Source organism: Colossoma macropomum, unplaced genomic scaffold (genome assembly GCF_904425465.1).
Source record: "Colossoma macropomum unplaced genomic scaffold, Colossoma_macropomum, whole genome shotgun sequence".
NCBI lineage: Eukaryota > Metazoa > Chordata > Actinopteri > Characiformes > Serrasalmidae > Colossoma > Colossoma macropomum.
Genome location: NW_023494797.1, coordinates 8,754,304 through 8,782,269, shown reverse-complemented (window position 1 = coordinate 8,782,269; position 27,966 = coordinate 8,754,304). Strand labels below are relative to the sequence as shown.

Below are 27,966 nucleotides of genomic sequence, written 5' to 3'. Positions count from 1 at the left end.
CAAGCCCCGCCCACAGTCCTTATTGTCTCTGTGCTGTTGATGGCAATAACCAGAGCTGCAGACGTGAACGAGGAGCTCGCTGCTTTCAGCTCGAGTTTGTTTCAGTGTAGCTTTATTAAGTTAGCCCAGTTTTTCTTTGCTGCTCGTTTTTCTTACCGACGAAAACAGTTTTTGCTCAACGGACTCGTTTTTTGAGGTGTTTTTCCTTTTGTTGCTGAGGAGTATTTTGGACCCGCTCATTGCTGGAGTGTAGCGAGTTTCACCAGTTAAACGATGAGCGCCACTGAGGGCCTCTTTTTCTCCGCCTTACAGCCCCCCACGTCGGTCACCACTTACGCAGTGCCGTCCGACCAGCAGCTCGGCGCGGATCAGCTGACCAGAGCCAGGCGGGTTCAGCAGCAGGTCCAGCAGCGGTTGGCCGAAAAGGCTGCGTCCATACCGCGCCTAGCTGGAGCTCAGTCCCCCAGCACAGGTATGAAACACGGGGGACCACATGTGTAGATACAGGCGAAAATCTGTCAGTTCAGCTGCAGCTCATCATAATATCATTATATCCTGGACACTACATTTTATTACGCTTTATTGGCCCAATATTGTTAGACAACATACGATTGGACTAGCAATGATTAAACTGTTTGACTGACCCTTAACCCATTTATGCCCCCCTATTTCATCTGATTTTACGCTCATTGATGACCACCAGTTGCCTTGTAATAATATAAATGCAAAAACATTTTCAAAAATGATTTTTTTTTTTACAGTTTATCAAAATATAAAACTTTGTCTTCAACACCTGTTTTATTTGGGGTCTTTCACTTTTAAAACTGAAAAACATGAAAGTAAAATGAAAGTTTCACAAAGTTGTAATTAAATAAATAGTTAAGCAAAAAATCAAATTTGGTCATTTTCCAGCTTACACCAAATGTAGATAATGAGCCAAGACATGTTTGGTGTCCAGAGTTTGCCTATTTAGTTTAGTGCTTGAGCTACAAAACCAATGTTGCTGACAAACACTAGAAGTCAATAGTCACCCAAATGTTTTCAGTTAACATATCCCAAAAGTTATCTCAGCTCGCTTAAACTGCATCCATGTCTTCATTAAGCTTCCACAGACTGTAGCTTTGAGCACAGGGTGACTTACTGTAAGCTATAAAAATGAACCAAACCTCACCGTGTAGCTGAAATGTTGGACATGTATTTATGCACATTTGCTCCAGCTCTAAACTAAAGAAGCAAAATTTGGACACCAAACGTGTCTTGGCTGATCGACCACATCTAGTGTAAGTGAACAGTTGATGATTTTTCGCTGAACCATTCCTTTAGTGTTTGGTGTCAGACTCAGCACAGATCTTGTATTGTACTTCTGCTTTTGCTGCATGTTGAAGTTGAAATCTCAGGTTTGAAAATCAAGAATTAAGACAGTTTTAATGCACAGAAAAACTCCTCACAATTGTATCATTTCATGTTTGAGTCTTTACAAAGCTGTTTAACACTTTTTCTAGATTTCTACAAAAGAATAAAGAGGAACGTAGTAAACTGTAGCAGAAATTTGGTGGTGAAAGTGTAGAAGCTTTTATGTATGTTGACCATCACCATGACATTGGATGTTAATTTATCATCAAGGTTATTATTATATTGCACTCATAACACACCCATGCACCTCTGCAGCATTCAAAGCTCCAATATGTAGGAGGATATGTATTGGATTAGTACAGGCAGGTAGTGTCTCTATATATCAGACATATCAGCTATGTAAACAAGACACTTTTCCTGTGTCCATATGCTATAATATTTCCATTGTATCACAGGCTGCATTGTTTGCTGTACATATATTTGAGGAAAGGTTTCAGACACAAAGAGAATGTGGGAAAGCAGGTGAGAGTCCTTTTAGGTGATGAGGTCTACTTGATATTTAATCCAGAACATCAGGAAATACCAGACAGTGTTGGAGAGAAGCCATGGTTTGCAGCCTTACTACTTTGCCTTGACACTACTAGTTTAGCTGCTTTTCTCTGTGGCTAGTGGTCATCTGTTTACACATTCCTAATCATAAAGTATGTAAGAATATGATGGCATTTTCTTTTCATAGATGGAGCTCTGAATGCACAAACCAGCTATCACGAGTGCAGATAACCATGCTTATAAGTTCTTAATGTGATTACAAGATGGTTATTGCAAAGCTTTTTGTACGAATAATTATTTGCTTCCGCAATTGCAGCTCCCAGTAGACTTCAGTAGTTTTGTTTGGAGAAGGAAGCATCTAAATGTGTGATTATTGAGCCTGTTGGGAAAATATCGTCATGTTTTATGGGTGTGTAGAGCCCAGTGTGGTGATAACATACAGCCCATTTAAGCTTCAGAAGGGAAGTTTCCACAGTTTGTTTGGCTTAGAGACCCAGTTATTTAGTGTAAAGCACTTTCTGATAATTTTTCTCAGGATGTACAACACTGCAAAATTCAGAGAGCATCCTTCAATTATTTCATTTGCAGTTAAAACGGTCCTCAGGTTATTCATTTTTCAGGATACACTTCTGATGAGATTGGAAATAAGATACGGTTACATAAGGATGGGAATTGTAAAGGAAAATGAGTGAAATGAGTTTCTAAAACTGAAATTATTATTAGTATTAGCATTAAAAGATATATAAACTATGGGACAATCAGACAAGGCCTGATAGACTATCAAAACTCTCACCATCAGATAAACAGCATCGATAGCTTTCATCTTTGAGAGAGAGGAGAAAATCAAGCTGCTTCAGATCTGAAAAATTCCACAGGTATTTCTGTCCTTCCTTCCACTGTGAGAAGACAACTCAATTCTATGAGTCTTAAAGGACTGAAGCTGTCAAAAAACTCTTACTTAGTAAATGAAGTAGACAAAAATACTGAACTAAGTCTACTAATACTAGACTACATTTACTTGTTAACTTATCAAATAAAGAAGCTGTAATGTTTGGAAAACAATGGACTGCCCATGCCAGGACCCAGACCTCAACATCGCTGAGTGTGTTTGGGATTACTTGGATTGTGAGAAACTAATGCAACCAACTACTAAGACTGAACTTTGGAGGTGTGAAAAAAAAAACTCTCATGAAAGCAAGTCTCATGGACGGAATGGAAGCTATAATAAAGGCCAAGCGTGGACATACTAAATACTGAAATCAAATATATTATGTTTAGTTATTGAGGCTTCTGGGTAATTTTCTGTTTTTTATTTATTTTCTGCTTTTTTTCCTGTAGCTGAATAATAATAACTTGTAGTTAATGGATGTTTTGACTGGAAATGGAATAAAGGAAGGGTGGTCTCTGACTTTTGCACAGTACTTTATTTTTTAGATTAGTTTTATTTATTATTAGAAAACATGTTGAGTCAGGATTGTTTCTTTAGAGCTGTACGAATGGAAATGTTTAAAATGGGTTACGCAGGACACTAATTCAGTGTATTAGGTCACAGAGTATTGTGTGTGTGTGTGTGTGTGGCACCTATTGGACAGGTATCAGGTATCGCTTACCTCTTTCTGGCTCAAACATGGAAATTAGGTCACTCCTGACCCATTGATGACGCTCCTCCTTCACACACACACACACAGTGTGCACCTTTACCTGCTGCAGCAGAAGACAAAGCAACTGATAAGTGTTTGTGGGAGATTTACCTCTGTGTAAGTAGATACATTTATCAGTGTTGAGTATAGCTTTTTAGGGTCTAGTAGCTAAAGGAATGATAGGCATTTGACCTTTGACCCCATTTCCTGACATTTATCTCAGCTTTTCTCAAGACCACAAAAGCAGAACAATGCTTTAGACTTGTAGATTTAGAACATTGCTGCTGGTCTGTAGGACTTAAATCAGTTAGTCAAGTCAAGTCAAAGTTTGTTTATATAGCACTTTTTACAACAGGCATTATTGCAAAGAAGCTCTACAGAGAAATCCATGTCCAAGCCCCCATGAACAAGCCAGTGGCAAGGAAAACCTCCCTAAGCGCAAGAGGAAGAAACCTTGAGAGACTCAAAAGGGGACCCCATCCTCCTCTGGGCGACACCGGATAGCAAAACAATGGTTCAGTGTTGTTATCCGGTGTAGTCAGTTCTCAGGAAGAGCACAAATTAGGCTGGAAAAGCTCAACTCAATATCTGTTTTGCAGTACTGCACTGATAGTGTCCACAAGCATGTAGTAAAACTGTGATACTCTTCATCAGATCAATAGCCTAAGTTGCAATATTGTTCTGGATTTCAGATTTATTTCCAAAAATAGTTCTTCATATCATGATATTTCATTATAGCTAGTTCTGGGTAGTGTTGACTTTAACAGTAGTAAGAAGTAGTAAGTAACATCGCAATATATTTCAAAAATACCCTAGTATCATGTATCATGTAAGAAATATGCTCTTAAAATCATGCTAACAAAATTCATCAGGATATTGATAAAATATCCTCATACTGCCTGCTTAACCATATTTCAAATCAATATTCGATAATGTTCTTATTGTACTTTGGAAGAACAGAATGTTCATGAAACGCTGCATTTGTAACCCTCTACACATGAAAACTGTTGCACCGAAAGCGGCTGCAGCACCAATTTTGAAGCCCAAACTGCCTTTAGAGTGACATTAGTCTGTAGTAGCGAAATGCTGACACACAAGTTCCCCCTTCATATGACAAAGTTTATTTGTCTGTAATGCTAATTAGTGAATATAGTCCCAGTTTCTACATTTTGTATATATTTATAAATTTGCTTTGTATATGAAAAATATTGGATATCAGAATCCCCCGCCAATCCCGTATTGGTGCAACCTCTGCATAAAATCAGACCAAAGGAAATGTTGCACAAAAAAAGACAGGAATCACATTTTCAGGAAGAAAGCTTTGTTTTTTGAATCATCTTTTGCCTTTGTTTTTGCTTGTAGAACTGTGTTCTAGTCATAGTTATCCTTTTTCCCAGAAATAGGCTTAGCATGACGTGTTTGGTGGGTAGTTCTCCTGAATCAAAAACTCCTGCCTTGGTGAGATTGCTGCCACATCATCCGAAGCGTGTTATCAGTGAAGCATGCTGGACTTCTATTTTAGAGTGAGGCTTGAGCAGAAAAGTGTGTGGTGTTAGGCTGTGTGAGCTGTCTGAATAGGCATGCTGTGATACAGAAGGGTCTGGTATGAGGCAGTGAACGCTTACATTCATCAGGCAGCTGCTACTTTGAGACTTTGTTATTTAGCTGTCAGTAGGATTTATAATTCAATTTCTAGCTTTACTAGCGCAACTTCCAGAGAATTTCTCGTTGTGTTGCTCTTAATTACTCTTTGGCTCATTTGGATAGTGCTTTTCGCAAGTGCAGTAAGGAACTCCCTGTTGACATTCAGCAGCGTTCTGGGCCTGATCTGAATCTGAAAGTCTGTTGAGAACATTCAGTCCAACCACTCAGGCATGTGGAAGTCGTAGTAACTCCAACAGATGGAGTGTAGATCAGAACTGTTTTCAAAATCGCAGAATGATACTCGCTCTCAAGAATTACTGGTAAATGAACTGCAGTCGAACTTTTTGCAACACTCATATATGCTTTCAAAAATAACAATTCCTAAGTGGTACCTGGCTTGGAGTACAGTTCAGGAAAAATCTTTTCCATTCTATGGATGTTTGTCACCCTTGCACAAACATGGTTCATTAAAGAACCATACATCAAAAGGTTCTTAAGGAACCAAAGTAGTTCCTCTATGGCATTAAACCCTTTGGTCACCTTTTTTTTTGAAAAGTGCATTGTAACTGTGATGGCATTGTTACTGTATAGTATCGCTTGACTGAAAACGCAGTGTTTGAAATATTCCAGATCCGTCCAAGAATGTGAGAGACTATTGCACACCCTAGCACTGATTGTAGAGATTAGTCCAGCTGAAGGGCTTCCACTTTGGTGGACTGAGAAACAGAAGGAGATGAGCTGCTCGTAAACTTCAAATCAGTGTGCCCTGGTCATGCAAAGGCATTTTGAGGAGGACCAGATGTTTCAATTTGAGTAGAAAGCTCCCTCAGAGCAGACCCATGTCCTATGCCTTAGCCTCGTCTTGGGGATTTAGCATTTAATAAAAGGTAGAATCTACCAGCCGACCTTATCTTCCTAATAAGTCTTGAAGGAGACGTGATGTTCCAGTGCACTTAAGAGCCGCTGGCAGAGAAATAAAGCTAACAATAGGCAGTGAAGGATCTTTATGCTCACTGATAACTTCAGCAGCGCATGATTTCGAATTCCTTTTGATTTTACTGCATCCAGTTGGCCTGTCACAATTATTTGAGATGATCGTAATTGATTAAGCTGACTGCAGGTATTTTTCACAGCCAGACAGATATCTCAGTCATAATATGCTGGAGCAAACAAAATGTGAATTGAGTTTGTTGGGTTGAGGCAAATAAATGAAAGTAAAAGAAAGCAGTAAATGCATTCACTGAGACATATGGGGCTTATGAAAACCAAAAGAATGTAACTTCTAACATGTTTAGAGGAAAGTGCTGGAAAATCTTTGTTTATTTGTTAGCTGGGTTGTAACAATTCTGAAACCACAGATTCTCAGAGACCGAAACCACAATATAAACATCCACAGTCTGGGAAGACTGAACTGCGATATCCCCTCCCACCACCCAAACCCACTGCTAACAAAGCTCATTTTTTATTTTAAAGTTCACACAATAGCACATAAATCATGAAATTATAATTCTATTTAAAGTTAGGGCAAGCTATATATTCTTTAATGTTCTCTTTAGCCTTCCATATTGTTGTTAATTTGATAAAACACAGACCCCCTTTTTTTCTTATTCACACTACAAAAAAAAGGTCTGAATTGAACCGTGGATTTGGAGAATTGTTACACCCCTGTTTGTTAGCTATGTAGCTAAATCTAATGTTTTTAGCATGTAGGCTGGCAGAATAAGTGTGTGTTTGCTTATATTCTCTTTCATGAAGAGGATGTAACTTTGCTTAACTCGACACGTAAGTCTGTCTAGCCAACAACCAATGTTAGCTACTAAGTAAACATAGCTAGTTATAAGATGGCACATCAGCCAATTTGGCGACATTAGGTTTGTATTTTGGTAGTTGCAAACAAGAAAAGACCATGAAAACCTGAATCACAGTTATTTATGTGACAGCCCTCACCTCAATCCAGTAACAGCAGATTATTCTGGCTTTGGGCCTGAAGTAGTTTAAACTGGTTTAATAGGGACCCTCATGCAGTTCAGCTTACTTACATCATTATTCATTATTGTTACCCCATCTGGATATGCAGGAAACTTCCTGACATATGCAGGAAAGGGTTCCTGACGTTGGAAGTCCATGTGGTTAAAGGGAAATTCCATTGTTTCATTAAGTGGAATTTCCCATGTAGCAAATGTAAACAAAGCTGGAAAATTAAATTATTAGATGTGTTCTGATAAAATAGCAAATACAGTAGCAACACTCCCTAGAGACTGATTAAGGGTGAGGTAAGCATGCTGCAAAGATAGTTTTGCCATAAGTATTTTTAACTTTAACTTTTTTAATGATACAAGTGAATCATTTATGTCTGTGTGAGAAAATTTTTACTGTGTGAAATCTGTGGAGGAGGATCTGAGATAAGGGTTACTTTCAGACTGTTGGCAAATAGCGAGTGTAATTTATCTTCAAAAGAAAACTAAAGATAAAGCCATCATAAAAAACATACTTTATGAAGACTCAGAACTGCAGCACCACCATGCTCAGTCTCAGAGGAAACTAGTCTGTGTCGGAATCACTGTGGAAAAAAAGGCCAAACGCACATAATCATCCTCAAAATTTTACTGTGTAGATTAGCGCAGGATCTGGGAATAACCGGATTTATTGAGAAGAGGGGGTTACTGGTTCCCCTTCTGTCTGCTTTCAAACACTGTAATGCTGCGTACAGCCAAAGTCAGCAAAACCATTGAGCAGTTTGTGCTTTCACTCACTCATTGCTGGCTAGTCTTCAGTACTCTTTCGTGCATAGTTGACTTCATCCTTTCTCCCACTCAGTAATCTTTCATTCCTGCAACGCTTCTTGATCTTTTTTGTCTGCTTGTACTTTTCTCGACTGAGTAATTAGGGACCTGGATCACTTCCCTGCCTTTTGTTTGCAGCCTCTGTAAGCCTTTAGCTGAATGCCAGCATTTTCCCGTACACACCATGGTTTGTGGCTTCAGCCATTTGCTGGAGTCAACCACTGGAATTGTTTTGTTTTTTTTTTTTTTTATATAGGAGATGTGAGTAAGTGGCAAAATAAAAGAGGAGACAGGGAAAAAAGATAAACACACATAGGAGGAGAGATAAAAATGTGAGAGAGTGAAGGGAGTGAGGAAGACTAACAAAAGAGGCCTTATAAACAGAAATTGGCAGAGTAGATGAAACCCATACCAACTTTGGTGAAATATGGCTCAAATAAGTTAGTACCTTTCCAAAAACAGCCTGAGTGGAAGTACAAGAGTAGATTTTTTTTTCGTTAAAATTGAAAGAAGTAGCTTTATTAGTCATGAGATAAAACATGCTGTAAAGCCTGAAATGGTCTTTTAAGCATAAGGGGTATTTGGTCAGATTTCGTGGGAGTTTCAGACCACTCTACATTTTTATGTCCACACACAGGCTCAAAAAGAAGGTCTGGTTCAATGTTTAGGTGCTAAATCAACATACTGATAAAGACCCCGTTTCCAAAAATGTTGGGATGCTGTGCAAAATGTAAATAAAAACAAAATGCAGTGATGTGCAAATCATTTAAAACCTATATATAATTGAATGTAGTGCAAAGACAACATATCAGATATTGAAATTGAAGCTGTATGCCCACTGGTAAAGTTGTGTGATGCAAAAAATAAATAAATAGATAACAACTGAAGGTTAATTGGTAACAGGTCAGTAACATGATTGGGTATAAAAAGAGACTCCCAGGCTTTCAGAAGTAAAGTTGAGGAGGGGTTCACTGTTGTATTTGTACTACTTTCAATTAAATATGGGCTTTCCATGATGTGCATATCATTACATTCTATTTTTATTTACATATTGCACATCGTCCCAAAGTTTTTGGAAACAGGTTGTATGATGACATCAGGGAAGGGGTCCAAAGCCAACCAGTGTTACAAAGTGTTCCTCTGCGTTTCCAAATCCCCAAAACCTACGTAGTCTAACTTTAAGTACTGAATATCTATAATAACTGTAGTGGAACTTCAATCAGCATCTTATTAGCATGGGAACTGAAGATTGTTAGGTGCTATTCTTCTCATTTGCTTCACTAAAAATCACAAACCTCAAATGTCAGAGGCCAATCGCAGAGTAGTCCAGATACTGTCACCAACGGAAGATAATGCAATTGAACACAAACACACTCAAAAAAGAAAAGTAACAAAGGAGTTTACTCATAATTATACATGAGCAGAAGTACTGTCATTTGAAAGTCTTAGGCATCTGAGAAAATTATAGAAAAGGCTATGTTTCTGGACAGACAATTGCATTTATTTGTAAGTCAGTGTGTTGGCTAATCTAGCCTTTCATTAAATTAAATCAGGTTTACCGCTGATGGAATTGTGAAGGCTGGAGAGCAGCAAAAAGTCAGGAACCAAACCTGTGTTTCTTTAACTGTATTCTTATGACCAAGATATCAATAGCTTCACTGAAAACAAGAAATTCTTATATTTTACTGTATTTACTGTCTTATGCAAAAGTTGAGGTGCCCTGGTCAAATTACATGTTTTGTTGATTTTCTAAGTGAAATAAGTTGACACATTCTCTACAGAGAACACACTTCTCCTCTTTTTAATGCACAAATACTGTTTATTTGATGAACGTATTGAGGAAAAAATATAACCTAAACCGTGGCCTGTGTAAAAAGTTATTTTCCACTTAGATATTATGTTCTAAAAATATTTTAAACAAATAAATAGACATTGTGCACTAAAATATGCAGAAAAATGCTGTATTTACATCTGTTGTGTCAACTTATTTTCACTTAGAAAATCAACAAAACATGTAATTTAACCAGGGGTGTTCAAACACTCGCATACAACTGAATGTTCATTTATTCTAAAGTTACACAATGTAAAAACTGGAACTTCCAACAAAGATAAATAGTTGTAGACAATTTTCTTAGTTGCGTAAGACTTTTGCACAGTACTAGAACTGAGGAAATGTAACTATTTACAACCCAACTGATTAAAATATGACAAAAAGCCAGGTTTCTTTGTAATATGGCTGTTATTTTGACAAACCTTTGCTTCAAGCATGAGAGCACTTCACCAGCTCCCTTTGTGAGGTTCCTGGGGTCTTAACTATGACGTTGTCTACATTCTTGCTGAATGTGGACATCTAATTAACTATTCACAGCTCAGAGGGTTGTGGATCCACATGGGTTGATGGAAAACCTGATCTGTTTGCATTACTGCAGGGACTTAATGAAGGAGTTGCAAGCCAGACTAGCATCAAGTTTCCTTCAGGGTCATATGTCATTCAGGCTTAGTCCAGTTCTTTTGGCCAAATAGGGAAAAAAAACATGAGCATGTAATGAACAGAAGATGAAGTAAAAACTCCTTTGATGTTTTTTTCATTGTATTCCTATTCTAGAATATGATGGCTCGCCCACGATGAGATACCAGAGCCCAGGCACTGGATTCACCTCCAAGTCGCTCATGTACAATGGCAGCAGAGTAATAGTAAGTGTTACATCACAACCAAAAGCTCCTTATTTTTCCAGTTACAACTTCCTTATGTTACTATTGAGTCTTAAAAGCTGGTCAAACTAAAGCAATAAGCCATAAGAGACTGCACATTACAGTGACTTTTCATGGCTAAAGGCTGTTGTTAGTCGTCGAAATCCACCATAATTTTGGTAAAATCACTGTAATACTCAGCCTCTCATGTTGTATGGCTTTAAGGGGGCCCATATAATGGAAAACAATCTGTTTTGATATAATTGATATTGTGACATCACAAAAACAACCGACACATTTACATGTATTTGTCTATTCAATCTACAGCAGTTTAGTCCCGCCTGTTTTCTCTGAAGTTATAAGGAGTGTTCTCTGCAGCTGATCAGAACAGAGGTCATATACATATATCAATCTTAAAGGTGCAGTAACAAAAGTGGTCTGTTTAATTAAGTGATAAAAGAGCTTTCATAGGTTGTGTTCAATAAATAACTTCATTTATTATTAGTAGTAATCACAAATAACAGTTCTTACACCAAGCAATATATTTCATTAATGGAAATGGATTACGGTTGCCGAGCAACGTAATAATTTTTAATTACTTGTTGCATCAATATCGAATTCAGATTTGTGTGATCATATTGTATTTAAGTACATTGAGTATTTTACAGTGGCTTCAAATATGGCTTAGTCAAATACAATTTGTCCTAGGAAAAAAGAATGTTTAGTTGGAAATCTCCATTTTATCTTCATTTTATTCAGTGGCTGAGCTTAACCTCTGTCCGTCAGTCAACCCCACTTAGTCTCTGTAACATCCTGAACACAGGCCTCAGCCAAAAGCCTTAATTTAGGAGTGGGCATTTGTTAGCTGGATGGCAAGCTCCACAATCTCTTAACAGTGACACATTTCAGGGCTGCACCTCTGCCTCATGCAAGTGTAGTATTTGACGTTCTCCTGCCACAGCCAAGTTTAGGAGGTGAAGTCCAGCTCCAGTGGGCTTCAGGGGCAGAGCTCAGGGTGCATCTGGAACATTCCCAACTCATGACCTCATGAGTTAAACGGCCAAGAGGAGGCCTTGCTAACTCCTGCTGTGATAGCAGAAAAGCAGGGAGATGTGCCAGCGTGGAGTCAGAGCAAGCTAAAACAGAGACAATAATGAGAAAACAAGCGTGTGTAGTGTGTCAACCAGTTTTACTCTTGTTACAGTAATGATTATTAAGTAAAACTTATGGCCCACTTTGTCTTTGTTACAGATAAGTGGCACATTATCAAAATATAACAAAGTATACTTTATTTAATTTTTTACTTTTTTTATGATGGATTAAGTGTTTTGACAGTTTTAAACTGTTATGACAGTCAGTAGATTTAAGTTAGATAGAAGTGCCAGGTAGCTAATGAGGTATGTAGGCTCTCAAAACCATTTTTGAGAGCCTACACACGTAGTGTATTTAGGTACGGATGACACAGTTTATGTTACCAGGAAAGCCAGAATAGCCAGAATTAAAAAAAAGTGGTAGATTTGGTATAAGCATGCCTATTTGCCTCTTACTGTGGTACTGTAATCTCTGAAGTGAGATTTCATGGCTTAAAAACTAGGGAAAAGCCCTTCTGATGAGGTATCTTGAAAGTGGAAGTAAATTTTAAAAAACTGCAAGTTCTTTGGGGTGGATACATGGAGGTGGTTTCCCCCCTCCCCCTCGCCCCAGCTTTTACAAAGAAAAAAAATTTGGCAACCAGTTGAGGCTGGTGCTGTATAACTAATCCTAGCTAACACCACAGATTTATTAGCATCTAGATCAGTGGCTAGTAGTCAGGATTTGTTGTGGCCCAAAGGGATTTCCAAATGCATTCTGGGTATTGTAGTGAGGGAACTCGGATGGATGGATGAAATCCATCCATTACTTCTGTCAAGCCAGTGAAACTGTGGGATGCAGTGCTGCCGTACACAATAGTGCATAACATAACAAATAACAAATGCTAGTTTTAGGCCAGAAGACCCCAGGTAGTACCACTAGCACAGGTAGGTGTCCAGGTGTTTAATGCAAAGATGTTTTAAGATTACACAAACTGTGTCGGTGTTATGTGTTAGTTTGGCCTACATGCACACTCAGAACATTAGACAAACTCAGTGACTTCACATGTAGTTCAGTTCAGTTTATCAGTTCATTTTGTTTCTTAGCCAGTTCCCTTTGCAGAAGTTAACACAAATAAACAGTACGTTGTTAATTGGCCTTTCAGTGCTCTGCCATCAAAAGCGTTCTTTCTTAGGAACTGTTGCAGTGTTGGACAAACTTTACAGAACAACAAAAATCTCATTCAGCCTAATGAGAAACTTTAGCGATGTTTGTTTAGAGTTGCTACATAAGGTTGAGTTTCCATTTAAAATGCTACACTGCTATGGACTGTGCCATGTATTTTGTTGGGCCATGTTGTTGCTAACTGAAACTAGGTTGTGATAAACTAGGAAACCATAATGGTGAACTTGACCACCATGCTAATGTTTGCTCAGTTACAAAACTACACTTGATTTGTCCTAACAGTATGAACTTTAACATGCATGCAAGTTAAATATGATTTGTAATTGTGATAACACAATCTAAATGTAGCTATTTTGACAAAAAAGGTTTTATGATACAGTAACATTCAACATTTGGTTGAATGTTATTTTTGCCAATGTTCTTTAAAGCTTGTCCAATCTTTTCAGTGATTACTACAAAAGAATGGAGCATGGATAGAACATTAAACATGCAGTTTTTGAAAGGTTGGAGAAAAGCTTACACCTTTTAAAGGTTAATTGTCCATTGTCTCATCACTGGACTGTCTTGCTCTTACCACAGAATCCACGGCTGTCACAGTATGCTGGAGGATTCAGCTCCCGCTCAGCTGTGGAGGTGGGCACACAGCGCAGCAGGATCAGCCACGGTGTCCCCATGCCTGCTGTTGTGGGCCGCCCATATGCATTCTACGATGACACATATGTTGGTGGCCATTACGCAGGCCAGACGCACACTGGTGAGTCCAGGGAGATCATCAGGGCGGAGCAAGAAGCAGCATTACTAGGCCTTCAATCACTGCCACGACAGCCCTCTCCTATGGCCAACTGGATGACTCAGGAGGGTATGGCCTCCACAGAGCATCAGTCTTACTATGGCCACAGCACTTTGCCCAGTGCGTCTCCAATGATACGCACTCTTAGCGGTACGCTAGCACGGGAGGGGATCAACAGGGGGAGGGAGGCGGAGCTTGCTCAGCAGTATTCCTTTAAAGGCCCCGCCCATCGTACCATCACCCGTATGAACAACCGGCAGCTGCAGAACCAGAGGCTGAACAACAGCTCCATGCAGTGGCAGCAAGTGCCCTCTGGCGGCAGCAGTGCGATGGCCGGAGGGCACTACCAGAGCACCATGAGGCGAGCCGGATCTGTGCATAGCCTAAAGAGTGTGGGTCGAGGGGTGGACGTGTGCGACGCAGGAGCTGATGGAACGGGCAGTGACATTCATGGAGGGTGAGGGAATGGGCTGTATGCTATTGACCTAATTGAATCAAAATTGCATGCTAACTAGCCAAACCCCTAATTGGCATTATGCAAATTATGTAATTCTAATTAGTGGCTGCCAGCAGTTGTTTTTGTCCATTGTACGACTATTCATGTAATTCTGGCATAGCTTATCCAAAGGGGGTGCACAGTATATCTGTGGCTAACATATCACAGATAAACGGGAAGGTTTTGTTAGTATTATCATTCTAGCTATGTTACGTTATGTACATTTTTAAAAGAAGTTTAAGCCAGTTTTATGCTCACTGCTCTTTATATATCCTTATTGTCCAAAGAAAACAGAAGAAGAAAGATTTTATTCCAAGGTATTTTTTGAACATTTTTATGGGTCCAATCATTATCAAATTTTTTCTCACAGTAAAAAGGGCAGCTGCTTTGTTGAAACTGTAAAAAAGTGGAGATACTTGTTTTTTGTTTGTTTGTTTGTATGACAGCATTGATATAGATAATATTGTAAAATGAAAAAAAATGCTTGGTTATTTTTAGGGATCCACCAATATGGGCCTTGTGGGCCGATGCCAATAGACAATGTTTTTCACATTCATATCTGCTGATGCTGATGCGAAATTGGGACTACATCCCAGTTTAGCGCTATGGAGCACTAGGTTTAAAAATGCGGTGAAATGAATAAAATGCAAATCTTTATCATCACCACTTAAGTATGCTGCTTTTTCAAATATCAGTTGGAGATTTCAGTCAAATATAACATCTGTCTGGTGCCAATAATTTAAGCAAGTATCACCCAATACTGATATTATTACAATATCATTGTGCATCCTAAGTTACTTTAACTGGTATCAGCAGTCAGGCCTTAACTATTGCTTGTTGTTATTGGCCCAGAAATCCTGTGTTGGTACATCCCTATCATTCAAGAACGTACAGCATCTTACAAGCTTACAAGGTTGTAACCAATAACAAGCGTACAAGCTTCAAGTCAGTCTTGAGGCATGTAAGCATTTGTAAACATTTAACTTGAATCCCATTGCCAAATAATATTGGTCAACAGTAGGCAGTCTGACTTGCGTTTTGTGATGCTGCACTATACTTAACCATGACCTTATTTTTGCTGTTCCTTCTCTGGCCCTTGAGCAGAATCCATAGCCTGGACATGCCAACTGCAGTGAGCTATCTCAGCTCCTCAGATGTTTCCATGCAAATGTTGGGAGCAGCCTACATCCAGCATCAGTGTTACCATAGCGTCGAGGCCAAAGACCTGGTAAACAAACTTTTTATCATATCGTTTTAGAACCTTCTGACACTGTTGACCATTAACCAGCACAGAACCACACCCATAATTCATAGAGCTGTGATATGTGCTGTTTTGTAACGTAAGGGCAATACATGAAGTTGTTTGTGACCTTTTGTCACAAGGCCTCCAGATAGACTAGTCCTTTTTAATATATATATATATATATATATATAGCCTGTATGTATGTAGGTATGTGTCTGCGTGTGTGCATGTATGTATGTGTGTTTACCTTTGCTTTTACTTTTTGAACTGTAGACTAGATCAAAGCTAGGTGCATGGAATGTTATCCCACTGTCCCTAATCATAATCCACAGGTCCTGGGGAGAGGCATATTCCGCTTGAGTGGACATGTTGGCACAAACAGGGCAAAGCTTTTCATTTAGCCTGCAGATATCTGAATAGGTTGCCATGTTAAGCTAAACTCCACCTCAGGTGGCTTATACTGGCAAAGTAGACACCTTAAACTGAAAACCTATAGGAGCAAGGTTATGATACTGTAGATGGAATGAAAAATTAAGATTAGGGTAAAGATGAATGATACGCTGAGGTTGGGTTTAAGGCTTATATGTTTCACTGGTACTCTTGAACAGGTACGTACACTGAAGGGTATCCCTGCGCTGGTGCAGCTGTTCAGCAGTGAAAACCAGGAAGTGCAGCGTTATGCAACGGGAGCCACACGCAACCTCATCTACGAGAACATGGAAAACAAGACAGCACTTATCGAAGCAGGCGGCATCACCAAACTGGTCAGCGCATTGAAAGAGCCAGACGATGAACTCCGCAAGAACGTTACAGGTATAACATACTGTATTCATGCTAAAAGATTCAGACATAAATTCTGCTTGTTTCTAAATTCCTGTTGCACCCACTATCCCCTCTAACCCTATATTTTAATTGAAAACATTTTTCCATTGTTTAAATAATTTGAAAATGCCCTTTGCTCTATACATTGTGTGTAAATTTCATGAGGAATGAACCAGAAGAAATGCCCCAAAAAAACATGGAAAAAAGTCTGGTTCAACTGACTTGCATTAAAAGTAAAGTCTATTTTTTTCCTTCTCCTGTAACATTTTCATTTTGGAGATACAAGGTTTTATTCTGACAGCCGTAATATAAAATGTTAAAACTGCATCCATAAATGCACGTTAAACCCTACCATGCAAAGAAGAAACCATATATAAACAGAATCCTGAAATGTCGCTGCCTTCTCTGGGCCTAAGCTTATTTAAGATGGACTGAGCAAAGTGGAAAAGTGTCCTGTGGTCCGACAAATCAAAATTTGAAATTCTTTCTGGAAATCATGGACACTATGTCCTCTGGGCTAACGAGGGATAGGAGGGATAATCCGGCTTGTTATCAGCACACAGTTCAAAAGCCAGCATCCGTGATGTTATGGGGGTGCACAAGTGCACGTGGCATGGGTGACTTGCACATCTGTGAAGGCACCATTAATGCTGAACAATATGTGCAGGTTTTGGAGCAACATATGCTGCCATCCAATCTTTTTCATGGAAGGCCATGCTTATTTCAGCAAGACAATGTCAGACCACATTCTGCATGTATTACAACAGCACGGCTTTGTATTAAGAGTCCGGGTGCTAAACTAGTCTGTCACCATTGAAAACATTCGGCTCATTATGAAATGACAAATACAACTGTTGTTAAAATAAGAGGTGATGCAACACAGTGGCAAACATGCCCCTGTGCCAACCTTTTTTTAAACGTTGCTGGCATCAAATTCAATATGTGCATATATTTTTCAAAAAGCAATCACATTTTTCAATTTTAACATTTGATATGTCGTCTTTGTACTATTTTCAATTAAATATATGGTTTAAATCTTTTGCACGTAATTGCATTCTGTTTTTGTTTGCATTTTGTATGTATTTTGTTTGCATTTTGCACAGCATCACAACTATTTTGAAAACAGGGTTGCAGAAATAAGGTTTTGTTCTGACAGTGGCGACATATAAACAGGACTAGGGCATCCTTCCCATCTAATGGGAGCACTGCCAGCTGTGCTCTTGTGGACTCCAACCTTTGAAACTAGGGTTCCGATTAGGTTTGGGTCCATGCAGTAAGTGCCAGCTAAGTTAGCACAGTGCATTCCAGTATAAAGGATAAGACTGTCATTGTTAATCAAGTTATAACTTGTTTTGTCAGTCAAGCTACTTAGAAAGTGGATGACCTACTCATTAAAAAGGTCTAGTTACTAAAGCTAAGTGCAGTGAATGTTTTAGTCACATTGACGTGAGCAGAACTGGCAGCTACCACAGGTGAATTTGGGGTAAATAGAGCGGTGAGTGTATCCTGAGAGAGAGAGAGAGACAGAGAGAGAGAGAGAGCAAGAGAGAGAATGGTCAAGCTGTTCTCTGGACTTTGAAATCCTGTGAGACCGTGGCCATTACCCTCCCAGAGGCCTCTTTTGTGCTGCGGTGCACTGCCTGACCCCCCCCCCACTATCCCCCCACCCACAAAAACACAATAAACAACAGCTGAAATTCTTTGGTTGTCTCTCCTCGGTTGCCAGGTCTCTTAGTGAAATTTTATGACCCGTTTTCTAAACTAGTCAGTGTGAAGATCCACTTTATTACCCCACAGATCACAAGTCAAGAGGCCAACAGTGTGAATTTAGTATTTCAAATTAGAGTTTTAATATATTATTGTTGACTTTTTTTTTCTTTATTTTCTTTGTTTAATAATTTCTTTCATTTGTCTTTGTCTTATTTGTTTCTTTCTGTTTGTTTTTCTGTCTGTCTTTGTTTTGTATTCTTTCTTGCTTTCTTTCTTATATTTTTTCTGTTTGTTTTTTTTCTGTTGTTATTTTTGTTTGTTTTTCTTTCCTTCTGTTTGTCTTTTTTCCTTCCTTTTTCTCTCCATGTCTTTTTGTTTGTAGGCATTCTGTGGAACTTGTCATCTAAGGACAGTTTGAAGGAGCGGTTGGCGAGAGAGAGTTTAGTGGAACTGACTGAGAGAGTGCTGATTCCTTTGTCTGGAGGAGGAGATTCTGGAGTTATCCAGCAGAGCCCATCAGAAGCGGATATATTCTACAACACTACAGGCTGCCTCAGGTACACACACACACACATACACACACACACACACACACACACACACACACACACAAGTATATATACAACAACTCTAAAATGGTGACTTTGAATTTGATTGATTGTAACAATTTTTTATTCTATCTCTTTTATTCTGATTTAATTCTAATTCTTTAAAACAGGAAAATAAAAAAAAGATGTAGACAATGAAAGAGACAGTCACAGTATAAAAAAAGCATGAATTATCAGTTCATTTGTATTATAATAGATAAATTGCAGTGCACATTTTACTTGGAAAACACAACCCCTCCCATACTTTGCATAGCCAAACTATTTACTGTATACAGGGCGAGAGAACCATCTTTATCTCAGCCATTAACTCTTGTTTTGATTCACGCATTCCATTGTAGAAACTTGAGCTCAGTGAATGGAAGGACCAGACAGCAGATGAGGGAGATTCGTGGGCTGGTGGACTCTCTGGTGGGGTACATCCAGAACTCTCTGCAGGAAGGCAAACCTGAAGACAAGGTCAGTCCTGAGAAACAAAATGCCTGACCCAAGCACAGTAGCAGAACTTCTTGACCTACAAGTGTCACCTCTATTTGCACAAAAGACAGAAATCGACCCTGAAGTATAAATTTCTAATAAAAAAAAAAAACAGTAGTAAATAACAAATAAAATTCTACATTTCTCAAAAGCATAACTTACGGTGAAAGAAAAAAACAAGAAAAATATCAAATGAAGGTATATATTTAACTGTCACTGTATTTTGAATGACTCTCTTTCTCTGGTCTAATCTAGGGTGTAGAAAACTGTGTTTGTGTGTTGAGGAACCTGTCCTACCAGCTGTACACTGAGATCCCCCCATCAGTGCAGCTACGCTTGGAGGGCCCTACTCGAGCTCAGGCCACACGCCATAGTGACGCCATCGGTTGCTTCACTCTACAGGGGAAGAAGACAAAGGATGTAAGTCACATCCATGATCCCTATTTATTTATTTTTATTGACTATAATCAAAATGTTTTAGCCCTGCTGCTTTATTAAAGTCTGAAATCAAGTTTTGCAGAGGTGCAAACATATCATTCAATTAATATTTATTTATTTGTTTATTTATTTATATCATTTACGTCACAGCTGTGGGGCAGTGTTTATAAAGCTACATGACACTTACATGGCTATCCTCATTTGATGCATTCTGGGAAATGTAGTGTATTAAGATTTGTTGTAGTCTTTTGGTGATTTGTTGTTCCCTGTGGTTGTTTCTGCCCTGCAGCAGAGGAACCAGGAGCTGTCTACATTTACCGAGGTGGCGCGAGTGCCGAAGGGGGCAGAGTGGCTGTGGCATCCTCACATTGTGGGCCTGTACAATCGCATACTGCAAAACTGCGATACAAACACCGCCACCCGCGAGGCTGCGGCCGGGGCTTTACAGAACATAACAGCAGGGGAAGGCCGGGTAAAAAGGCATCTCTAACCCACACACTTTGACTGATCATCTAACGCCAGTGTCCCAGATACTAATTAAAGCTATATGTTGTCATATTTATGTTGTCATCAGATAGCTGTTTTAAATGTTAATGATTGAAGATAAATGTAGTGGAAGCTCTAAGATCTTGTGGATTGTGAAGAGCTTATTCCCAGTAATAACTGCTGTTCTAGCTGTTGTCATTAGTGATCACCAATCCAAAGCTGCACATATTTTATGGCAGACATATACTCTACGTAAAGTCAGTGGAGGAACAGTGGTTTATTTCCAGTGGTTATTTACAGTGTAATTTCAGCATGCCTTTTTAGCACAGGCATAGGCCTAAATTATGGTGAATACAGCCCTGGAAGTGGTGAGTGTTCCCCACTCTGCCACGCCAGAGGCTTTTGACAGACATTTTACAGGCCCCTCCTCCTCTACATTTCACTTTTGCTGTTATCTTGGTGGCTTCTTTCCCATCTCAGTCTGTCCTTCTCACTCAGTTATGATGTAAATATTTCTTTTATATCTCCCTTTTCTTTGCATCTGTTTCTTTTCTCCCATGATCCCCCATTAATCCACATTCATGTCTCTCTCTCTCTCTCTCTCTCTCTCTCTCTCTCTCTCTCTCTCTCTCTCTCTCTCTCTCTCTCAGTGGGCTTCCGTATTGAGTCGTGTTGCACTAGAGCAGGAGCGGATGCTGCCTGTGGTTTTGGACCATTTGAGGACCCCCACCGACGCGGAGCTGCGCTCTCTCACCGGCCTGTTGAGGAACCTATCCCGCCACACCAAGAACAAGGCTGATATGGGTCAGTGCCGGAGCACAAATGGCTGTGTTAATTCCCTGAGACTTTGTTTCAGACCTACTTATAGCAAAACCGAGGAGAATTTGAGGCAGTCTTTGTAAAGTGGAGATTATAAAATGTACATACCTCCTTCTAAAATCTGATTGGCTGAGTCACATTTGTGACTCACACAGTTGTAAAATATTTCAGATTTTATATTATATGAGACAGTTGAATTCTGTATTAATGCTTCATGGGCTTTGATCATTGTGTTGCTTGGCAAAGTACAGCACAAAATTCAGAGACTTTAAACAGCCATTAAGTACAAGTTACTTATTTTTCAGGATCAGTAAAAAAGTAGAAAATATATATAACTGTAAATTACACACAAGCCTATGAATATAATATCAAATCCACTGTTTGCGTCTACAGTTATCCTTCTCGGCATACTGCAAAGATATTTTTTCCACACTTCTTGTAAACAACTCCAAAGTTCAGTGTTAGAAGTTGGTTGCATTTATTTACTGCTTCGCACAATCCAGCAATCCAGTTACAAATTTAGACTCATCAGTCCATGGAAAATAAATAAATGTACAGGTGGTCTCTGACTTTTGTGCAGTGCTGTTCATTGCTATATAATATCAGTACTGTTTTTTTTTTTTTAATAATTAAGCCACAAGAGGCCACATTACAGTGATTTCACCTCATTTAATGCGGTTTTAGGGACTCTGCTTTTTGGTTTATTGCTATCAGCCTCTAGATCTGCACCTCACACATCGTGATGTCCAGTAAATAAACATAGAACCTCTGGGGATGTTCTCTGTAACACAAAGTGTGCTTGTATCTCGCTGTTAGCATGATCTTAGTGAACAGTCCAGTTTTGCATCTGTTTAACATTCTGAAGAGCAGTTTTTAAGGTTTTGATGAGGGGTTTGTTTGGTTACTCATTGTTCTGCAATGTGCTTATTACAAAGCTTCTTAAACAATCAGCCAAAGTCAGTTTTCTACCCACACAAAACTGTATGCTGCAATTTTTATTGCATAAGCAAATGGCTATCACACTAAATGAAGTCATCTTTGGAATCTTTTCTTTCCTTTCTTACTTACTATTTCATGTCCCACCCTGTTTCATTCTTTCTAAAACAAGTTCTTTGACATAATGGTGTGCACTGTTCTTTTTTTTTTTGTTTGTTTGTTTTTTTTTCACTTTTTTGCACTAAACTTCACTAAATTATTCCATCTGCCCACTCCCCTTTCTGTATTATCCTCTCTACATTCTGTTTTATCTTTCTCCAGGACCCCTCAGTGTTACAGCTGACCCCATGGTCATTCATCTCTTGTTTTCGTTTTTTCTTCCCATTCTGTAGCTACCAAAGTGGTGAATATCCTAGTGACCAGGCTGCCTAGTGACGGGCTTCAAAAAGAGCCCTCTACTGACATAGTGGTCAACATCTGTGGTGTTCTCAACAACCTGGTCATCGCGAGCTCGCTGGCTGCAAGAGACATCACCTTCTTTGATGGATTGCCAAAGCTGGTTGGAATCAAGACATCACATGACAATAGGTAGATTTACTGTTCGCTGGGAGACTAAGCTTCTCTGCTTTTCTAGGCTTAGAGAGTAGTACATTTTCCACTTTGGTAGTCTTCTGCAGATGTCTTTGGAAATAAATGTAGCCTAGTTTTTTATTTATGAAGTTTTTCTGGATAGAGCCATGTTTAGACTGTGTGTGGAATTCAGCTCCTTTATATTTTGCACTCTGCTGGAGTCATTTCTCCATTCCAATATATACGAGACTGCACAAAACCACTTTTTCTTGAAACCATACTGGTTCAATATTTAAAACTACTGCGCTTTTAAAATTAGCTAAGTGTAATTGAAGTACGTCACTTAACGTCAGCATCTAAAAGTAGGCTGCCATGCTTTAACTGCTCAAACAGTCTACTACCTCACAGGAACAAATATACAGCAAGCAACATTACATGAACCATAGTGATGTTTCGGACTAGATGTTTTATATTAATGTTTTTTGCTGATATCAGCCCAATGTTGATATCCAGTATCGGATCGGTACTATCTATGTTTAATCTGTATGCAAAAGTTGTAATACCTCCAGTCTTAAATATGGAATTTATCTGTATATTTTAGTGCACAGTTTCTAGTCATTTGCTAAATTATCATAGTGGGAAAAATATGAATATTTAAAATGTGCCATAACTTTTGTGGCATTTTATTTTATTTTATTTTTTTTGTTTATTTATTTTTCAAATTTTATGTTACATTCAGCAAATAAACAGCATTGTTTTGTTTAATTGTGCATTAAGCATGTTGTGCAGGATGTACATAAGTGTGTTCTTTGTAGAGGATGTGTCCTTATGTTCACTTAGAAAATCAACAAAACATGTACACGTTTACATATCTAAAATACGTAGCCATTAGATTTACACTGTCGTGTTGCGTGACTTATTCATTATTTAGCTGAATGGTACCGTGTATTGTCCTGCCAGTGCTTCTCATGTTTCTAACTTCCTTTTGTGCCCCAGTCCAGCGAAGCTGAAAGCGGGCTAAGGCGGCGTCTACGGTGCTGGGCAACATGTTTCAGTACAGCAAGCTCCACAAAGACTACAAGCAGGTGAGACTGAACACTGGGTCTTGGATTCAGCCTGCACAGAAGTTGCCAGTGAAAATAAATTGTCATACAATGTCAGCATATTCATGTCGGCACTATTCATAACATGAATAGTATTGTAAAAGATTTTCTGCATAATACCTTTTTTAATGCAAGGGGTCCTGAATGTTACATCTGGAGCCAATGGCCTGTTACTCCATGTGATCTAATGTGCTTTGACAACTGAAGCCCAGAGATGGAGGGCGTACGTGTTGCAGATATGAGGACACTTTATTAAAAACACATGCATCTTCATCTGTGAATTGGTGACATAATGCTAAACATTGATTTAAACACAAGTAACAGTATTTATATGCTAAAATCTTTGACAAAATATTATTAAACTAGAATTCCGTAGTGCACATGTTGACTGATGTTTTTATGGTTATTGTCATATTTCTACCTTGGCCAGGTGGTTTTCATTTTGTCCCTTTGCTCATCTCTTAGTTCCTGCGAGGCATATCAGCCTGTTCCTCAGCTGGTCAGATATTTGCCTCGGACTTGTTACTGATTAACCTGTAGCAGCTTTCCCTTTTCAAACACACCGTACAAACCAAAGAAGCAAGTTTACACAAGTAGTTCATAAAATATGGCTCTGTTGACTCACTGAAGTGTCCCTACGTAATTTATTATAGATTTTAACTTTCCATTTTCTGTTTGTTTTAACATTTTGTGATTTGATTTTTTTATTTATTTTGGTAAAAAATAACTGTTGCAGCTATCTTTTTTTGGACATATAAACAAACATAAACGTTATAGAAGATATTCTGACAAAAACGTTGTCCTCTTTATGGAAGAATACTGAAGAAAGAACATTTTGTCATTGTGAGAACAAATTATAACTTTACAGTAGAAAAAAATACATAAATGTTGCACTGAGCAGTTTCCCCCCCATACTCTGTAGCTAAGTTTTCTAAACCGTGTGATCTGGCACATAATGGCCTTGGTTAGATAGGTGCTCTGTGTGGAATGTGACACTGGAATGCAGGGAGTTGCCAGTCATTGTTACACCCAGTCACTGCATATCAGTGCTGAGGCAGTATCTGTACACTTCATCAGCAGCCAACACCTTTCGTCTCAGTGTTGTGTAATGTCATCCTTCAATGTGATAGGGGCTTCATGGGCTGATGATAAAGAAGCATGCTGGTGAGACACAGTTAAAGATAAGCCACATGTCATTTTAACTCTATGAGTTCCCTTGTTGAAGTGAATGCCTGGATTAATACTGGCTGCTGTTTGTTGCAGATATTTTACTGGAGTAATGGACATTAAACTATGGAATTCCAAAAATGACTGATGTCACGAATGGGCTTCCTAAATCAAATTTAGAGTCATATGTAAAAGTTTGAACTTGAGTTATATTGTATGTTTTGTTGATTTTTCTAATTGAAAGTAAGTTAACAAATTCTCTGCAGGGAGTAAACTTAAATATGGCCTTTTTTTTGCAAATTTTAGTGCATAATTTCTGTTTATTTTCTGAGTTTAAATGGAGAAAATAAAGCAGGAAATCTCAAATGTGCCATAACTTTTGCACAAGTCATGATTCATGTTTTATTGTTTTTCTAATGTGTTAAATTCAGCAAATAAACAGTAATTGTGCACTAAATTTGCAGAAAAATACCCTATTTAAGTGTGTTCCCTGTAGAGACTGTGATGACTTTCACTTAGAAAATCTGCACAACATGTAATTTGACCTGGAGTTTTCAAACTTTCACATACACCTGTACAACTGAAAGCAAAAACTGTTAAAAAGTAAGTCACACATAGCTGATAATAAAAAATAAATAATGATAAATGTGTAAATACCAAGATATTTTTTATGATGCGCTTATTATTTTTAATTCTTCTTTTCTTTATTTTCCAGTCTTTCAATTCTAGCGCATGTTTAGCCAGTTACCTGTTTCTTGTTTTCCCCATGCAACATTTCCACATATATGATAATAAGTGGGGTGTGTCTTAGATTAAACTAGAGACGTTAAATTGTCACATGCAGTACTTTCTCACTCTCCCTTCATGTTCATTTCCTTTTTGCAGAAAGGGTTCACGAGGCGAGACTTCACCGACACAGCTATTTGAGACATCTCATCTCATTAGAAGAACGAAAAGGAAAAGAAACTTAACATGAACAACCCAGCAATCCACTTGAGTTCAGTGAAATGAGGAACATCCCGACGACTCGGAAGGAATGAAGGCTGAAGGGGGCTGACTTGAGTGCTTTTGGTTTCAGCCACTTTTCTAAATTTGATTGCTGTGGATTTCTAGGAAGACGGCTTTTTTTTTCATGGGAGTGCAACTGGATGGATATTTTGGATCAGCGCCATCTCAAATAGGGAATTATGTGCCTTAGCTCAAGTGATAGGACAGCGCAAACTGTTAACGGTCATAAATGCTTTTACTGACTCAAGTTAAACACACCCATCCATCACTACATTGCAGCATGGCAATGCCACAAATAGAAGATGTCATGTTGCACAAGTTTAAATCAATAGACCTAAATGAAGGTGTGTATGAATGCATGTACAGTACTGTGCAAAAACCATTCATTTACTTAAAATGATGCCTACTAAATATAAGTTGTTCATTTTTCAGGAGACATTTCTGTAAGATATAAGATAATGCACTTGCATAAAGAAGGGTAGAAGTCAAAGCAAAATAAGTGTAAAAAGCAGGAGTTTGCTCCTGGATGGAGTTAAAAGATACAGAGAAAATGGGACTCCTAACAACCATGCAAGGCCTGGTAGACCACCAAAACCACCATCAGATAAACAGCACTTAAAGCTTTTATTTTTGAGAGAAAATCAAGCTCCACTCTCTCTTGGTTCGTACCTGAAAAAAAACAGGTGTTTCTGTTCATCCTTCCACTGTAAGAAGACAACTCAAAACTATGAGTCTGAAAGGATGTGTAGCTGTCAGGAAGCTGTTACTGAGAAAAGGAAATAGATGAAAAAGAACAAAGAAGCTGCAGATATTCTCATAACAGTGCACTGACCACCCCAGGTCTCAGCATTGTATTATGACCAGTGCTGCAATTGCGGTAAACAATTGTTTTCTATGAAACAAGTCTGACTTCTTGGCCAAGAATACCAGCATATTCACTTGGTCACATAATTTTTGACCTTTTCTGGCGAGTGTGCCAGACTGCCAGTTAGTATTGGTTTTACACGGGTGTTTAGTTGCTTCTGATTAGTCCAAATCATCTACAGGCAGCTTACAAGCTCAGTGTTATTAGGTTGAATTTTCCCCACTTAAAACTTAAGACAACATTGTTGAGAATGTAACATATAATAAAAATTGCACTTGTCGTGATTTGAAAATTGAACTCTTTCAAAATTCAGCTCATCCTCCACAACATTGAATGTGTTTGGAGTTAGTTAAATGAGCCGCAGTTATCTTCTATAACTGAACTTTAAAGGTGTGAAAAAATACCCTTGCAGATTTTTTCATGAAAAGAATAGAAGCTATAATAAAGGCAAAGGGTGGACACTGCATAATTTGGTAATGTAGTTAGTTGTTGAGGCCTCTGTGTCGTTTTCTGTTAAATATGTTTTCTGATTCTTTTCCTGACTCTGAAAAATGAATAACTTAATGATGGATTTGACTGAAGGTGGTCTCTAATTTTTTGCACAGTGCTGTTTAGTATGGTTTAGTCTCCCAGAGAAGGAAGACATGCAACAAAATGTTAAAGCCCCTTACTGTGTCCCACCATTTATTCAACAAACTCGGGTTCCACCGTATTTTGAAAAATGGCTTTTATAGAGTTGAATAATATTTAAAAGATCATTGCTTTGAGGCACATTTCTGCTAAAACGGAGTCTGGAAGTGAGGATTTGTATAAGAAACATGTAAGATATGTATTTTTATATTTGTTTCTTACACTGTCTCCAAGAAGTCGTGTGTTTTATGTCTGGGATTGAATCCCATTTGTGCAGATGTACCGACTATGATTTTATGCCCTGAAGCTATGTTGAAGTTGGGGAGAAATTGGATGGTACGCTTGCAGTCTCTCTCTCCCCTTTGTGGAGTGACGTCCTGTAGGGCACTCACCTAGTCACGCGGTTAGGATTTTCTTCCAGTCGTGTTGGGGAGCTTGGCAATGTGTGACTAGCGTTTAAAAAAAGATCTGGTGCCCTTTACCCTCCTAGTACAGTCCTGCACTGAGGGGAGAGACATTGTGAATCAACACAACTAAATAGAAGACAAAATGAAGCTTATTTACTTTTAATGCTTGATCCATGAGCTTTGCTTTTCATGTAACATCCTGCGGGCTTTTGTGGTTGTTACATATTAATCAAAGACATTTTGAGTGTAAAACACTTTTTTTTTGTTATAAAAGACATTTTTTTTTTTTCCCAGATTACAATAACTTCCGCTACTATAGCATAGCATTAGCATCTGTAGCAGAACAGATTGACTGATGTGAAGAAGTATTTTCAGACTGGAGAGGTTCTGTGGCTTGAATAACACACAGACTAAAATCAAGCAATATTATTCATTGAAACAAATAAATGAAAAAGTATTTTGCATCACATTGCATTGG

The 27,966-nt window shown here is 38.6% G+C and overlaps 1 protein-coding gene across 1 annotated transcript; it reads left to right on the top strand.

Annotated features, from left to right (window-relative positions):
* The first annotated feature begins 23 nt into the window (after positions 1 to 23).
* pkp3b (plakophilin 3b) lies at positions 24 to 27,957 on the top strand. The gene is given in 14 exon segments (XM_036584211.1): positions 24 to 472; positions 10,575 to 10,663; positions 13,496 to 14,163; positions 15,307 to 15,430; positions 16,054 to 16,258; positions 18,360 to 18,534; positions 18,924 to 19,041; positions 19,315 to 19,479; positions 19,787 to 19,969; positions 20,634 to 20,787; positions 22,131 to 22,326; positions 23,305 to 23,323; positions 23,325 to 23,393; positions 25,464 to 27,957. Coding segments are annotated over 14 exon segments (2,406 nt in total). The 5' UTR covers positions 24 to 273; the 3' UTR covers positions 25,506 to 27,957.
* The last annotated feature ends 9 nt before the right edge of the window (positions 27,958 to 27,966 follow it).